General features: G+C 57.4%; 1 protein-coding gene across 2 annotated transcripts in view; it reads right to left on the bottom strand.

Annotated features, from left to right (window-relative positions):
- Nucleotides 1-3,097: 3,097 nt before the first annotated feature.
- MLPH (melanophilin) overlaps nt 3,098-17,276 on the bottom strand; it is a 44,119-nt gene continuing 29,940 nt past the window's right edge. For both annotated transcript variants that reach the window (XM_044241916.1, XM_044241917.1), the window contains 7 exons: nt 13,729-13,914; nt 13,281-13,436; nt 11,751-11,843; nt 11,055-11,126; nt 9,453-9,510; nt 7,291-7,391; nt 3,098-5,559 (listed from right to left, as the gene is read on the bottom strand). In XM_044241916.1, coding sequence (XP_044097851.1) covers nt 5,533-5,559; nt 7,291-7,391; nt 9,453-9,510; nt 11,055-11,126; nt 11,751-11,843; nt 13,281-13,436; nt 13,729-13,914 — 693 coding nt within the window. In that variant the 3' untranslated portion in view covers nt 3,098-5,532. The remainder of the gene's footprint in view (nt 5,560-7,290; nt 7,392-9,452; nt 9,511-11,054; nt 11,127-11,750; nt 11,844-13,280; nt 13,437-13,728; nt 13,915-17,276) is intronic.

Below are 17,276 nucleotides of genomic sequence, written 5' to 3'. Positions count from 1 at the left end.
CCTGACCCAAGGGGCAGTGGCTCTGGGAACCTGGCATCATATTGTGATCAACGGAAATGGTGTTCTCCAACGTTTATACATGACTCCCACCCAAAGGGTTTCTAAGTTTCCAGTGTGGAAACTATTAGACCAGCTCTTATGTGGGAACTGTGCATGAGTCAGTTTTCTCCAGAGAATTGGCACCAATTGTGTGTGTGTGTGTGTCTGTCTGTCTGTATAGAGATGTAAGAAACTGGTTCATGTGATTGTGGGGCTGGCAAGTCTGAAATCTACAAGGCAGGATGGCAGGCTGGGGACCCAGGGAAGAGATAAGGTTGTAGCTGGAGTTGAAAGGCAGTCCTCGGGCAGAATTCCCTCTTGGGAGAACTTTCTCCCTGAAGGCCTTCACCTGATTAGACGAGGCCCACCTACACTACAGAGGAGAATCTCCTTTACTGGAAGGCTGCTAATTGTAAATGTTAATCACACTTAAAAAACATTGTCACAGCAACATCTAGACTTGTGTTTGGTCAAACATTAGGGCATCATGACCTAGTCAAGCTGGTACATAAATTTGACCATCACAGACTGCTGTCTTTGCAGGGATGTAGTCAAATGCTCCGTTCTCCAGTACGACCCTTGCCTTGGGATTCTCTCTCTGGGTGGACTTCACTGGGGGCAACTGCAGGGGAATCTGGGCAGTAGGAGGGAGTAAAGTCTTCTTTCTGGAGCTGGCTCTTTCCTGAGAAGTCACAGCTGTGGAGTAACATCCGGGGCGGGCTTCACCTCCTTGCCAGGGAAGTCACCTGCAGTTTTAAATTGAACGTGAACATCCAAATGGATGTCTGGAGGGACGGACATGCTTGCTGGATGAGAGATGACGCTGACTGTTCTTGTTGCCTTAGCTGGTCTCCATTTTCTGTTTTCTTCCCAACAAAACACACAGACAGCTCATAGGTCATAATAATTCTGTGCAAAAACAGCTCTGATGTTATGGGCATTGGGGGCCTGCTTAAAGGTCCCACAGCTGGCCCGCGCGCTGGATGCCAAGAGCCTGGGGATCAGAAAGCAAGCACAAGAGTTTTAGCGTGGCTTTGGGGTGGGTTATCTGGCCCCTGTGAAGTGGGTGTTTCCACTCCGTGCTGCAGAGACCTACAGAATTGTGCCTTGCTCTGTCACTGTGGTGGAAGAGCACTGACCCCCGGGTGCGCTGTGGGTGCCTGGGCCTGGACCACAATGGATCAGACACGAGGTGACCTGGGCAGAGTGCCCCTGGCTGCCTGCTCCAAGCTCACTTGAGACTCCGAGAGATCTTCAGGAGGTCTGTGCCTCCAGCTCCTCATGACATTTTTCCTCTTTTTTTTTTTTTTTATTCCCAAGGAAGCCCTCCCCGAGCCAGGGACATAACCTCGGCATGTGAGCAGTCGTGTGAGCCCTGGAAAAGCTGGCACAGAGTGGGCGGTTTGGGGGCCCTTTGAAATTATGACCATCACAGCCCTACGGAGCCTTTCCTCTCTCTGCCTGGGGAACGCTGATCACGTGCATGCCTTGGGCTCTCCACAGGCCACTGCCTTGGGGAAGGTGGTCGCTCATGCCCAACAGCCCCCGAACACTGGCAGCACAGTGACTCTGTGTCCATTTCTGGGTGGAACCCCGACTGCTGAGGACCCCACAGGTGTGGGATTTTCCTATGCTCGGGCCCCCAAGTTACCGCTTGGCAAGGTCACATGAGCCCAGCCATTGTTCCTGAAGCTTTCTGCTATGTCAGCACAGGCTGGGCTCTGGGGTGTCTGGCCAGGGCCACTCCGTGCCTTGAGCCCCCATCTCTCTTCTCTAAACTGGTGGAACCGGAGGCTTACTTGCATAAAACGGGTGTTCAGGCCTTGATGGGTGCAGGGAGAGCTAAGTCTGCTACTGGGTGAGGAAGGACAGGCACCGGGGGGTGGGGTGTCCATGGGGCCAGGAGGGCAGGGGCAGTGTGGCTGTGCTGCAGGACAGGGCAGAGAGGGAGGCTGGCTGCCCGAGCTCGCTGCTACACTCAGAAGTGAAGTGTGTGCCGGGGCCCGGGGCTCCCTGGGAGGCGGGGGAGGAGGCTACTCCCCTGCGAGGGTGCAGGGCTCCTTCTGCCGGCTCTGTGCTCTCTTTGAGGGTCTGCATGGGGGGTTTCACTCCATCAGCTGCGGATTAGAATGGGTTTCCCCACTTAGCTGGAGCAGGCTGAACAGGGTCTCCCCAAACTCTCCTCCGAGCTCCTGGAACCTGAGAATGCCACCTTATTTGGGAAAAAGGTCCTTGTAATTAGGGGAAGGATCTCCAGATGAGAAGACCACGCTGGGTAACTGAGATGGGTCCTACCTGCAATGACAAGCATCCCCGTGAGAGAAGGGTGGAGTGAGACCGGGGACTGACACAGAGGGCCCTGTGAGGACGCGGCTGCTGGCTCGGGACAGCGGGAGCCCCCGAGGCTGGAAAGGGCAGAGAAGGGAGTCTGTCCTGGAGCTTCTGGAGGGAGCGGGGCCCTGTGGACACAGATTCAGGACTTCCGGCCTCCGGCACAGAGAGTCAACCTCTGGTCTGAAGCAGCCCAGACTGTGATGATAGGTTAGAGCAGCCCCAGGGCCCATGGAGATCTGGGCTGGCTGCCATCACCTACCCAAGCTGTAATGTCTTCAAGGGTTTGCCTAGACTGTGCGCTAGCGTGGGGTGACAGGCCTCTCTCCGAACACGCAAGGGGCAGGCAGTGCAGGGGTGGAAGGTGGCCGAGAACGCAGGTGGCTGGGCAGCGGTGGTGGGGGCAGACTCGAGAGAGGCTGGTGTGCTTCCCTTGCCCTCTGCCCTGCTGCAGAAGTCGGGGACAGAGGCCAGGAGTCGCCATTCCCCCAGAGGGGGTTAAACGGCAAGTACGCAGCTCCGGTGTTGTAGCACAAAAACAACACGGACAACAAGGAAGCTCATGGATATGGCCAGACCGGCGGATCCAGGCCTTCACACGGGGTGGGTGTCCTCAGGGGGAGCAGGAGCAGGGGGCTTTGGAGAAAAGAGGCGGGGCTGGCCTGCCTTGGATGACAGGCCTCTCAAGGTTCCCAGGGGCTTGTTGGGAAGGCCAGAGGATCTGGGCAGTGGGGCGGGTGGTGACCCTCCTGACGCCCTGGGCTGCCCCCACAGGACGGTAGCTGGAGCAGCCAGCGCTCCCTGGGGTTGTGAGTTCATAAGTCACAGCCAAGGTCACCAACATGTGAGCACGCAGGCAGTACTGAGCCACGTGACGGTCAGAGACTCAGCAGCTTTATCAAAAGGTGGGCCGACGTGTCTGTGAGCAGCAATATTCGGATGTCATGGGAAAGAACCTCGTGGAACATTCCACAGGCCCAGGTTCTCCTGACAGAGTGTGGGGTGAAGGAGAGGAATACGGGACGAGCCCCGGAAGGCTGGAGTGCACACAAGTGGGCACAGTGAGCGGCAGGGGGGGGCGGGGAGGGGGGGGGAGACCCTGTTCAGCTGGAGGGGCGACGTGGAGATGCCAGGGGAGGTGGTGGCTGGTCGCTGGTGCGGTACTGGCCACACTTCCAGCCCACAGGTGCCCGAAGGCAGGGAGCTCAGTGGGCATGGAGAGGCGCTGCCGCATCCAGGGGGCTCGAGGGACCCGTGCAGGGGGCGGGGAAAGAGACTTGGTCCCGGGCAACCTCGCGGAGGACGCGCCAGATCAGCACCAATCCCGGGGCCTCCCGCACTGTCGGGGTGCTCCGCGGGGCCCCCGAGGGCACAAATGCCTGCTCCGCCTGATGGGCACAGGGACAATTCACAGACCCGAGAAGGCCACTCTGGCAGAGGAGACTGGTACATTTGAGTTTGAAGTTGTCAGCACTCAAATTAGCAGTGGAGGAATGTGGCTCATGAGGGGCTGGGGTACAGGCAAGTAGGATAGGGGACCCACTGTCTTATTCCATCAACACTCAGGGGCACACCAGGGCCAGCGGGCTGTCTCTCTGACTCCTGTGAACTCACAGTGACTTTAGCTTACTTTGGGAATAAGGAGAGGTGTGCCAAAAAAGAAACTGATCCCCTTTCATTTGTAGGAACCTTTCCATCATTGAGCAATGAGTCAGGAGCTACGTATTTCAGCAGCTTCCATCCCGGGAAGGGGCATCAGATCCGTCTTTTCTACAGGTCCAGCACAATCTGTAGCCTGGTTGTTCGGATCGATCCAGAAGCTGAATCCTGAACCCCGGGGGCCAGCCCAGGGACGGCGTCTCCTCTGCGGCGGCTGTGTTTTGGGCTCAGTGAACGTGCCAAGCTTGCGGTCCAGGGTCTGTGTGGTGGTGGGGTGGGGCTCTGTCCAGCGTCAGGGCAGAAGACGGGCTCGCTAGCTAAGGCTCCGGGCACCACCCCTCCATCTGCTTCCGGCTCCCGTTTCATTTGAACACAAACACCAGGCAGTTTAAAAGAGAAACGTCAAAGCTGGCCCAAAGTCACTTTAGAAAGTAAGAGGATCACGTGGTGACTTTTTGCTGCAGGAGAGGAGCCTCACACTCAGGGCTGTGTCCTCCTCTACAAAATGGGCCTAAATTTAATCCAAGGATTAAACACATGAGTCCCTGTGAAGCATGTGCCGCTGCTCAGTTTTGGGGGGGGGTGTTTCCAATTACAGTTACTGCTCCAAGGCAGCCCCAAGGGTCGCGGCAGGCTCCTCTGAAAACTGAAGCCACATAGACACCCAGAAGTGACAGTGAATGCCAGACTGTCCCAGATGGAGGACTTTGAGCTGAGCACAGTGTGGATGGCAGGTGGCTGGAGGTGGCCGGCAGGCATCCCTGACTGCCCCTGGCCCTCTGTCCCGCTGGACGTCACCGTAGCAGTGGAAGCCCCAGGCCAGCCCCCAGCCTCTCGCCCACCTGCACAGCAGGGCTCCAGCATCTGCCTCTCCCACAGGTCCTCTGCATCTGCCCTGGACATAGGTTAAAGGCCCACCTGCTGCCCCATGCACGTGCTGCCCTTGACCACAGCAGAATTTCTCCCGGTCTGTGAACCACAGGGGACCCACAGAATAGCTGTGAGGGGCTCGGGGAGGCCAGCTGGCCATGAGCTCAGTCATTCATCTTGATACCCGATTTCCTTGAATGCGTGCACACACAGAGAAACACACAGAGTGCCTGTCTGTGCTCTGACACCCTGTGGGGAACACACAGGGTGCAGCACCGAGCCAGCAGGGAAAGGGCTAAAAGATCACACCAAGAACATTCTTCTGGGTGTCCTTCAAAAAGTTTAACACCGTCCTAAGGGAAAAACATGTCAGCTTAGATGTTTCTCACGGATCAGAGCAGGCCGGCAAGGTGGGGGCAGAAGTTGTCTGTGAACGTGAGTGAGGAGCTGAGGGTCTGGGAAAGCTGTCCCCTCACAGATGGAGGTCCCTTGTGGACGGTGTTGTGTCCTGTCTCTCCTGAACCATGTGCACCACGGAGCACGGGGAAGACGGAGGGACGGGATGGTGAGGCAGAGGGGAAGTGAGGGCAGGGCCCCTGTGTTGCTCCATCTTGTTCCAACAAACCTCCCCCTTCAGGGCTGGTGAGTCATCACAGGTTTCTGTGGAGCACAAATATACACGCACATAGTTGTGCACAGACGGGTGTGCACACAGACATATATGTGGGCATGCACACACAGATAAATGAGTGTGCACATGCACAGGCATGTACACATGCACAGAGACACACGTGGGCATACACACACAGACATGGGGCACACACACAGATGTACATGTGTGCACACATAGGAGTACACACAGCAACACGAACGTATGAGTGTATGCACATGCACAGACACATGGGCATGCACAAACAGATGTACACATGTTGCACACACAGGAGTGCACACAGCAACACAGACATGAGTGTGTGCACATGCACAGACACATGGGCACGCACACAGACATATGAGGGTGCACACACAGGAGTGCACACACACAGAGAGACATACGTGGACATGCACACACAGACAGGAGTGTGTCCACACATGCAGACACAAGTGGGCCCGTACACAGACATATGAGTGTGTTTACATACAAGGGTGCACACACGCAGACACAGGGGCACACAAACACAGACGTACACTTGTACACACACATACACATGAATGCACACAGCAACACAGACACATGTACACATTGGTCAGAAGGTGCTGGTCAGTCACCATAGGGCTTCTACACAGTGTCTCTGCCTCTGCTCCCCCAGCTGTGACGCTGGGTCAGCGGCACCTGCCCCTCATCAGAGGGGGCGTATAGATAGAAAGTATCTGAAAATTTAAGGCTCTGAAACCCAGGGAGGTATTTTCGAACTTGAAAGCATTTAGACTTTTAAGTCCCTGTTGGTCAGTTTCTTACTAATGGTCACCAGCCCTCTGTCAGGCCCGCAGGCACCTCTACCCTTTCCCAGCAACCCCTACGCCTGTCCTTGTCCCCTTGTTGGGGTGACCTAAAGATGGCGAGCCACCCCTCCCCGTCTGCCAGTACGAGCTCACACAGTTAGGAACAGCCTTTCCCCACCTTCGTGCGTCCCTAGTGTCAGATGCTTGGAAACCCTTTTAAAAATGGAGTTTGAGGAAAGAATACAGCGCCTGTGGGAGTGGACAGCCACTGGGGGGGAACGGGGCATTTGGGCCTTGACTGCAGCCACCGGCCCCAAGTCATCAAGGCCATCCACAGGACATGGGCATGACTTCGAGGTCCCCAGAGATGACCTCTTCTGAGCTGCCACAGAGCCACATGTGTGAGGTGCTGTTGGACAGGCGGTGTCCACGCAGGGCAGCAGGAGCCTTCCCGAGTTCTTGTGAGGGGCTGCCAGCCCAGGTGTTCTGCAGAGTGCTCTCTCCCATGGCCCCTGGGGACAGCCTTGACCCCAACATCTGCACACGTGGTTTGCTGAATGAGATTTACTGCACGGGTGAGCTGTTAGGGCTGAGGAGTGTGTCCTCACTGCCTCGGGTGCTGCCCCCTCCTCTGTGTCCTCCCTCTCATGGACGGTCCCCTCCCCTGAGTGTTCTCACTGTCTTGTGGGTGGTCCCCTTCCCTCAGTGTACTCTGTCACGGAGGGTCCCCTTCTCCAAGTCGAGACTCAGCCCAGGGTAAGCGGAGCCCATATCACTGGTATATTCTGATATCTTTAAGAAACGTTTTCAATTTTTCTTTAAATCTTTGGTTGATTTCACTCTGTTAGCTTCTCCCATTTTCTCTGCTCTGGAGTCCTAACGCCAGCACGGAAACTGGAGAAGGGGCCCCGGGGCTTTCAAGACGCCTCAGGAGGGAGGAGACGGGCTTACCGCAAAGCTGTGGTTGGCCACCCCCTTCCTGCTGTTGGGGTTTCTCTGTGTCAGGGACCCGCGGTACGCCAACTGCCGATGAAAGGAGGTCCCGTCTTTACCTTCAGGGAGCGCAGGAGAAAACACACAGTTTAGTGCTATTCTTTCTCCCTTGCCTTGGAGCGAGCGTTAAAACCCTATCTCATGGCGGTGGCAGAAATGCTCCTTCGAGTGAAACGCAGAACGCTACGGCATTTCCTTCAGTTCTGTGATGTGCCATGGGCCTGGGGGGGATGCTGTGCCCCTCAGAACAGAGGGTGCCCCCCCTCAGGGCTTCAGTCATGTAGAGGGGGATTTGTTTTCCCAACCTAGTCAGCTGTTTGTGAGCCACAGGTGAGCAAACCCTGGGGGCGGGCAGCCAGCGCAGATGTCGGGGGGCCGCCTGACATGTACCTGCTCCTCGGGGCAGGGGTGCAGGGGGTGCTGGGCTGCGTCTCCTCTGCCCAGCCCCATGTTCTGTGACATGGCAGCCTGACCTCAGCCGCCGCGGACAGGTTTACTCCATGGAAACTGGCAGAGGCTACAAAGGAGGGCTGATGGTCGCATTTATGCAGGGGGCTGGCAAACGAGCTCGGGGTTCCGTTTTGGGTGGAGAAAGTGTTGCCAGGATTTGCTACGTGTTCCTGCTCCCGGACCAAACTCTACGGAGGGAACTGCTCACCCAGAGATCCCAGCCATGCGGCAGTGAATCTTTCTGATGTGGGGATGGATGTCTGGCCCACAGCTGAGAGCCGCTCCGCCGAGACTGGCTGTGGTGGCAGGAGCAGCGTGTGGGGACCAGCAGCCACAGCCGGGCTGTTCAGCCCCTGGGAAGCCTGCCAGCTCCAGGGGAACTGGGACTAGGTGATCGGCCTCTGACGGACACCAGGCGCTCACCTGGGCTCCTCCCGCTCAACTGGGAGCCCTCACTTGGGTGGGAGCTGTGGCACTTGCTGGAAGCTCCCCCCCGCGCTGGTGCATGTGCTCCAGGAGCCTCCTCCCGGCCCTTGGCAGGTGGCCTCATGGCTCTGAGTGGGGGCTTCACCTCAGAGGGTCTCGGGACCTGCCCTGTCTCCGGCCTGACCTGACTGGCTACAGGGATATATTGGTGGAGGAAATGTAAATTGATGGAAATGCTGGAAAGGGAGCTCTGGGGTGCAGAGAGGCAGCTGCATGGAGGAGAGCAGGGCACAAACAGGGATGTGCAGAGACCTGCTCTGAGGAGGTGGTGGAGAAACTCCTGGGGTGGGGGAGACAATGCACTTGGCCTCGGAAGGCAGAGGTGAGTAGGAAAGGGAGTGAGGAGGGCTCTGGGCAGAAGGCTCAGCCCAGGCAAAGGTACGGAGGTGTGTGTGTGCACAGAGCGATCAATGCCCACATGTGCCTGTGAGCGTGTCTTGTTCACCCAGGGCTCCTGTGTGGGCTGGAAGGTGAGAGTCTGGAAGGCTGTGCTAAGAAATCCCACTCATTCTGCCGGCAGGTGGGAGCCAACGATTGTTCGGGAGCAGAAGAGGAACACAGAGGGAGCTGCGTGCTGGGGCCGTGGCTGTGGGCAGAGCTGTAACGACGGGGTTGTGAGGGCAGCTCAGATGTAGGGACAAGAGGAGATGCCATGGCGGCTCAGAGGCCTGGCAGAGCAGTGGGGGGACTAAACCCTGACGGAAAGGAGGCTGCTTCCCTCTGGTGACCCGTGGTCGGGCTGCAAGGGGAGCAACGCACCAGCACACGATATCCCGGCAGCCCAGCCGAGCACCACGGGAAAGGCAACCAGGCCTTCCCTCCCATTCACCCTGAGCGAAGCTGATGTCCTTGTTGCTACTGAGACATCAAGGGAAGCTAAGTCGTGTTCTGTGCTTTGCCTGAGGGGGTCGGGAGCTGCTCAAGCCGGAGAGCCATTTACAATGCAAAACATGGAGAACACCAGCGTCACCTCCTCTGTGTCCTCAGTGCAGAGAATTCCAGAACACCCAGCCACCGCAGCGCTTCCTGCTGGTGTGGTGGCTCAGGGAGGGCCCTTCAGGCTCCGGGGCAGGAGACGCTGTGTCGTGGGGATGACCCAGAAACGCAGAACCCCGACTGGCCACTCCCATACTCTCCAGCTCGTTTCCCAGCCTGCGGGGATGAGGGAAGCCGCTAACTCTTACCTTGGCTTTTCGGGGAATTACTGAACTTCCTTCTGAGAAGATAGGGCGCCACTGTCACCTAGAAGAAAGAAGACGTCTCTGGGTATCATGAATTGCTGTCATTCTTAGCAACACGGGGAGCGAACTTGGGACTTCGCACGATTCTTCCAGATTCTAGTGAATTCCGTCCGCTGCCTTCTGTTCTTTGGCAATATTGGAACTTTTATCAATATTAAAATGCACGGTATCGATAAATGAAACACCAAATATCAGAGCATAAAAGAGACGCTTACCTTTGTCAGCGGTGGGCGGGAGGGCAGGGGGAGCACACATTTCAGCCCCACGGACCTGGGTTCAAGTCCAGGCACCACCCACCCACCCCCATGATGTGGACGACTGTGTGTCCTCTCTGAACTCATCTGGAAAATGAGGCAGTAGCCCCTTCCTGGGGTTAGTGGGAGACTACCCGCTCCTCACATGTTCCCAAATCCCGTGGCTGCTGGTCCCCATGCCTTCCCGTCACCCTCACTCCTGCTGACTGCCTCTCCGCGATGGGATTGTCCTCTCCCTGTTCTGCCTTCCTGGCCATGAGCAGGTGGCTTCACTCCCCTGGAAATCTTCCCACGTCTGGCCTGGTATTCTGCCTGGCTGGTGTGGGGGATGCACCTGAAAGCCTGCTGGAGAGGCCTCCAGGGCTGGGCTTCCCTGAGCCCATCAGAAAGCTCCAGGGCCTCCAGAAGAGGGTGGGAGGTCAGGGCCCAGGGGCCCGGGCTGAGACCCCTTCAACATTTATCCTGTCATTTATACTTCTCTGGGCTTTGGTCTGCTCACTGGGACAACAGGGTTAACCGCAATGCTTCCTCACCAGGTTTGTAAGCCTCAGATGCAAGAAGCCTTCAGAAAAGCACAGTTTTTTAACTCTAAAGAGCTACCAGTGTCACTGTCACGACACACAGAAGTGCTGCGCGTTCACTGTGGCTCCGAGGGGACATCAGGCAGCAGGCAGGACTGGGAATAGACGCCACTCTTTCGGGGTACTGGGGAGGGTGCCTCCAACCGCACCCCCAACCACACGGCCTACACCTTGGAGATGCCCTGCACACTGTGAGCAGGGCCACCGTCTCCCACACCCCGGGCCCCGTAACACCGCATGCACTCCTGATGCTTCCACAGCTGGCCCCCACGTCCCCCTGGTAGGCCTGTCCCCAGGCCTCTGGAGCCCGCCAGCCCACATGGGGCCAGGGAGAAGAGCCCAGAACAGACCTCATCCATGACTGATGGCATTGGTGGGGGGGTCCATGAGGCCTCCTTGACCCACACAGGACAATGCCCGGGGCGTCACTGGGAGCCACAGATACCTTGCGTGGGGTCTGCCGAGGTGGGAGGCTTGCTGGCCTCCTCCTGTCTGTCCCACCTTCCCGCTCCTCATCTGGGTTTTCCTGGATTTCCCCAACCAATGCTCTGACACCATCTGTCCCCATGTGTGCCTCTGGGGAAGCCGCCCTGCGGGGCAGGCTGAGCTGCAAGGTGTGTCCGGGTCAGCCCCACTGACACGTGTCAGCTCCCTGCTCGCTGTGCTGCCAGAGAGTGGCCCCGATCTCTTCCTCTTGGAACGACACATACCTCCTCCATGGGGTCTGCGTTCGGATCCTTAGGATTCCGGTCCAGTCTCTCAGCAAGCCGGGGAAGAAATATCTGGGGGCAAAGAAAAGGCCTGTACCTGACGGTGGCTTGTTTGACACCCGCCCCAGGAGGACCGGCGGGACAGGGGCATGGCCTTTCTCCGTAAACACGGGGCCAGGTGCTCAGGGAAGGCCCGTCAGCCCCCAGCTCACCAGCCCAGTGGCCTGGGCTGCCAGGTTCAGCCCAGTAACACACAGGACAGCCCGTTAGCTTTGACATTCAGAAACGACGAATACGGTTTATAAGTCTGCTCCAAGTATCGCAGGGGATATAGTCCTACTCGAAAGTGACGCGTCATTTATCTGAAGTTCAAATGTCCTGTGTACCTCCTACAGCCAGACCTGGGGCTCCCCCGGGACCACCCTGCGTTTGCCTGCCAGGTTGCCCCACCGGTGTGACCGGCTCCGGGGACCCCAGCTGGACTCTGGGCGGATGAGTGTTGGTCCCAGACCTACTGTGGAGGGTGGGGGGCAGCCCCCTCCCTGCTGTCCCCAGGGAATCTGTTTCAGTCACACCCAGCCAGGCTGGCAGGGTGGGAAGGGAGGGGGCCAGTCAGCCTGTTGGTTTCAGGCCCCTGGGGGTGGCTCTGGCAGGGGCTCTGGGCCCAAAGCCAGGCGCCGGGCTTCCTGCACTCACCGGCAGGTTAGATTTCCTCCGGGGCTTTCCCGAAGGCTTCACAGTGAGCCCTGCAGCCTGCAAGGCGGCAATCTTGGACTTGATGTTGGAGACCTGGCAGGAAAAAGGACAGACACACGGACGTCACTCTGATGCACCAGTTTGACATCACAGTCCAGGAAGAGTAGCCTCCCCTTCACCAGCTTTCTTACAGTCCCCTTAAGATGGGGTCCCAACAGATGCGATTCCTGGGGGCCCATTTTCATGTATCTTCATGGTTGTCGAGGAGGGGTTGCTTCAAGGATCACCCCCATGCAGGAGGAGGGGGGCTCTGTACACTTTCAGGCACATCGGGAAATCTGGCTCCCCCCAGGGATGGCAGGAGGGGCAGGGACAGCGGACAGTGTCACCATAGCTCTAAGAGACAGGCCTACACCACGGGCAAAGGCTTGACTGGCGTCTGGCAGAGCCTGCCTTCCTGCATCATTTTAAATGGGCCCCCAACCCTGGCTCCCACAGTAGCCAAAGGTAATTTCTGGAAACAGAATCAAGGCCCCATCACCCCTATTCTGGTCCCTCCAACGGCTCTCTGGACTCTGCCCTCCTCTTGCAGCAGTCTCCTACCCTCTCCCCCTCACTCCGTCTGCCCTAGGCTCAGGGTTTCAATGCTCCTTCCTGAACATGCCAAGTTCAAGACCACCCCAGGACCTCCACACATGTGTGCTGCTGCCTTCTTGCAATATTCCTTGCTGAGCAGCCCACCTGGGGGCTCCTCCAAGCCACCCTCACTTCCTCTCTGCACAACTGGCTTCAAGAACCAATCCTTGGTCATTGGCTTGGCCTCTATCTCCTTCCACGAAAGCATAAACTCCATGAAGGCAAGGCTCCATCAAAGAGTGCAACAGCTGTGCCTTTGTGCCTTGCCATTTTCAGGAGTTTGAAAATCATTTTCTGAGCAAGAAGGAATAAACTAACACAAAGTCCTCGGGGTGGCTTGTCCCCAACAGGCACAGCTCTGGAGACACGCTCCTTACTCCTGGTGGGCACCTGCTGATGAGCAGAAGTGAGAAAGGGCCGTGGGTGCGGACTCCCCTTGCAGCCCAAGGGGCAGACCCTCTTTTCTCTGGGGGACACCGGGGGAGGGCAGAGCAGAGCTCAGTCATCTTGGCTGTCCCTGAGAGACCCTGCAGTGTCCTTCGACCTTTGTAGGCTCCTGATGTTTGAGTCCAGGACCCACACTTGGGCTCACAGGATGACCTTCGGGTCAGAGTCTGCTCCAGACCCCAGGCTTGTCCTAAAACTGGAGCCTGCTTCTGGAGAAGGTCCCTCCTCCTGGGACAGGGAGGGGTAAGCGTCAGCATCATTCCTGTAGGGCTGAACACCCTGCTTGCCTCTCCCCAAGGTAAATGGGATGAAAACAGGGGTGGTGGTGTGGGCAATCCCCACAGAAACCCCAAGCTCCTGTTCTGGAGCTTTGGTGCACTGTCCACAGCTGCCAGAATCCCACCATGATTCCGCCTGGAGACCCCCCGCCCCCGGGTCTGGTGTTACCTCACTCTCCACCTGATGAACCTCTGAGGCTGTGACAGCCACTCTGTCCTCCAGCTCCAGCAGCTCCTTGTCTGTGGTCCTGCTGGGCTGCACAAGGTCCTGAGGGTCCCCGGGGATGGTTTCTTGTCTGTACATCTGGCCCACAGCCCTGCTCACCTGGGAGAGGGAGGCATGGAGCGTGACGACCAGCAGGAGAGACAGCAGGGCGCTCCCCAAGATGGGCCCATCCTACGGCATTCTTTCCTCTGAACTTGGGGCTGGGTGACTAGCTGGCTGGCTGGGGGCTAAGCCTCCCATGCAGCTCTTGTTGGGGCCCAGGGTCCCCAAGAGCTTGGCTGGCTGTCTGGGGTGGGAAAGGAGCTAAGTCACAAGCTCTTGCCTCCTGGCCCGGGAGTCAAGAGCTCTTGCCTCTGCCCAGGTCCTGCCGAGCCCAGTCAGGCAGCCTCACCTCCAGGCCTGCCCCCGGGAGGTCCCTGATGGAGGGGCTCCTGTCCAGTTCGGTTTCTTCCTCCTTGCTCCCCTCCTCCTCGGACGAGGCTCCTTGGTCACTTATGTGGCTGGTCAGCTCCTCCAGCTTCCTCCTGAGGGTCTCCTCTTCTCTGTCGGCATCTGTGGGCTTGCAGCCTGTGAGACACTGAGACCACCAAACAGACTGGCATTCAGCTGGTCCTCTGTGTACACTGTGCTCAGAGACAGGGCTCTGGGGGAAGTCTCCATTACTTGCCCCCAGTGCCTGTGCTGGGGCCAGTCCTGGCCCTCGTGAACCAGGGTCTGTAGGGTGGGGCACTCCTGTGATCCTGTCGCCACCCAGGCCAAAGATCCACCATTCATGACCAAGACACTGAGCTTTCCTTTGGGGACACTTTTACTATGGGAGGACAGTTCTTCCCTCCGACCCTAAATGGGGTCCCCAAGATGAGGGAGTGGCCGGCAGACAGAGCCCACTCTCATCAGCAGGAATCTGGGGCCCATCACCGCAGAAGCACTAAATTCCCAAGAACTGGAAGGAAAGCTAAGGCCACCATCCATAACGGGACCTGGGAAGGGGAGTGCAAGGCCCGTTTTGACACTGAGAGTTCTAGAACACCAAGTAAAATCTGGGAGTGGCACCACAAGAGAGGGCAAGGGGTGAGCAAGAAGAATGACAAATTCAGCAAGCGAGGCAGCTGGATCTGAAAGGTATGATGTGTCACTACCATAAGGTAGCTGTGGTCACTGCCACTCCTGGTCGGCACAGGAAGGCGCTAATTCATTATGCCAGGCTGCTCGAACTAAAAGTCATTAGCTGGCAAGAGCCTCAGGTCGCTCTGGGCCAGGAGGCACCAGCTAACAGCCTCAAGTGACTAAAAGGACAACTTCCTCCTCTCCTGAGTCACCAGAGTCTATTAGCGCCCAGACCAGACCCGAGAAAATCAATCCTTCCTTTCCTCCAAGCCCGGCAGGTGCGTCCTTCCTGCCATTATCTCCTCCGAATCTCACCCTGTTTTCAAAGGGAAACGCTGAGCGACAGGATGCGTTTGCTTTGTTCGGTAGGTAATTGGTTTGATCTTCCCATCACCCAGGGCTTTGAGTGGGCAAAGCTGCCCAAAGAAGAATACAAAAGCTGAGAAACGTCACCGTCACCGCTGGGTGAGGACTTGGAGCGACTGCCAGTCACCGAGCCGCCGTCTGGCTGCCTGGGCTGGAGAGGTGGGATCGATACCCGGCTGAGAGTGCGCACAGACGGCTTCCGTCTTCCGGGGACACGTGACCGGCACGGAAGACCCCACCCCCTCACTGAGAAGAAGAGGGTGACCCACCGGTGCCTGACACAGCTGCTGTCAAATGTCACTTCCAGAGTGAAAAAAAGAAAATCACCCCGAGACAAGGAACTGGGGTTTTTGTTCTCATCTGGGGCTAGAGGAGAGACAAGAGCTGAGGGGTGACAGTGATGAGGGAGCACGGGGCTGGCTGAAGACATAGCAAAAGCTGGCGCCTTGCACCCCCTCTCCATCCGCTCCCCCTCAGTCCTCTGTGTAGCGTCCCTCAGGCAGCCCTGACTGCCACGAACAATAAGCAAATAATTAACTTGCAGAGCTCACAATCCTGCAAGACAGGGGTCTCCCTTGGCTTACAAATGTCCTAAATCTCACTAACAAAGACGATTGATAGCAGGATTGTGACATCCCACCAAAAAGTCTCCCAACTATCTTAATGTTAATGGCTGGTCTAAGGACAACATTGATCCAGCCGCAAGGGCAAGGCCACGGTAGGCCCGGGACATCCTGGCACCTTGTAGGCCCTCTTTAGCATATGAAAACTCCATTGAAACCTCCTTCCCCTCACCTTCCCCCAACCGCAAGGTATAGAACCTGCCATCCCTCACAACCCTGGGCAGCAGCTCTTCCTGCCCATGGGTCCTGTCCCCGTCCTTTAATAAACCACCATTTTGCACCAAAGATGTCTCAAGAATACTTTCTTGGTCATCAGCTCCGGACCTCAGCCTACCAAACCTCACCTAGGTTCTAGAACTTCATCAACAGGACCCACAGCCCCTTGCAGGGACCCCTGGAATGCTCGGCCCTGGGTTTTCCCCGGGGTACCTGGCCTGCTGCCCACTTGGCCTTTACACAAAGATGTGTGGGACACGTGCTCTGGGAGAGGCTGGGGGAGGTGGAGTTGGAGACGAGCTCCAAGCATGAAATAGGGAATCATTCAAGGAGGCAGGAAGGATGGCACATACCAGGAGGGCTGGCCAGATGTCAGGGAATGTGTTTTACTGAAAGTTACTACAGTCGTTAAATTAAAAACTTACTGAAAACAGACAGTTCCAGTCTTTATCACCTTGTCATCTGACTCAGGGTTCCTCTGTCCACTGTGCCTTTGCCACATAGGGAGGTCCCTGCCTTGGCCTCGCCGCCCCTCCACCACCATCCCCCAGTCCTGCTGGGGGCTGACCCCTGGTCTGATCAAAGGTTACTTTCCTGTGTAGTGTTTCCTCACTCTTCTGTAAAAGAGGGTCCAGGCCCCAAGAAGTGTGAGCCACTCTGGGTGGAGAATGCTGGCCGGCTTTCACTGCAGACCTTCTCAGGGTCTTTCACACCCTGCTGTGCTCAGGGCAGAGGGAGAGCACCCTTCTTCCAGAGGCAGAGGTGGGCACAGAGAACCTCTAGCCCATGGCTGTGGGAAGCTTCTGGGTAGTGCTCCAGGAAATAGAGTCAGCTGGGCCTCAGGGCATGGACTCTGGAGAGGGAGAGACTTCACATTCCTGTTCTGCTGACATTAGCCCAATTTTAAAACAAAAAACATACACCGATTCCTCAAAAGCCATGTGAAGAAGTGCTCCTTCTACAAGTCTGCTGCTTTTTTTCGGCAGATACCATTTCCGGAGGCTTGGACAGAGGATCAAGGTTGGAAGAGCCTCTCACCTTTCCTGCATCCGCTGAGACTTGGGAGGGCTGGCACCCCACCCGCCCAGTGGGGGTCCCGCCCCGTGCTGGCACCTCTGCTGCTGGGGACAGAGGCTTCAGCAAAGTCCGGGTCCCACTAGGTGGGTCCCACTGGGTAGTTCCATTAGTCACCAAGGGCCATGGATGGTGCTGCTAGAGTGACAGGCAGGAGTTCTAGGGCATGTGTGGGCTGGGGCTGTGTCAGATGAAGCTCCTCCTGGGTTGTCAGAGTGCGCACAAGGCTAAGGGGCGGGGGAAGGCCCTAGCTCCCTGCAGAGCGGCCCCTCCCACCTGCGTCTAGAAGGGGGCCAAGCACAGCCTCATGGGTCCCAGCTGCTTTCCGCCTTTTCTGAACACACTCAACATCAGTCATTCCTTCCACCTGACAGCCTGAGCTCCATCCCTGGGTCCCCTGAAGGGAGAATCCCCAGAGGCACCTCCCACCCCTCAAGTCTCCCTGAGGGTCCCAGGAGGAGCTCTGAGCCACGTACTGGAGCCTGGGTCAGTCCTCGCTCCTGAACACATGCCTGAGACCAGCCGTGGCTGAGCTGCCTCCGGGATTCCATCC

This window comes from Neovison vison, chromosome 3 (assembly GCF_020171115.1).
Source record: "Neovison vison isolate M4711 chromosome 3, ASM_NN_V1, whole genome shotgun sequence".
NCBI lineage: Eukaryota > Metazoa > Chordata > Mammalia > Carnivora > Mustelidae > Neogale > Neogale vison.
Note: the sequence above shows the minus strand (reverse complement) of the source record. Positions and strands in the feature narration are given on the sequence as shown.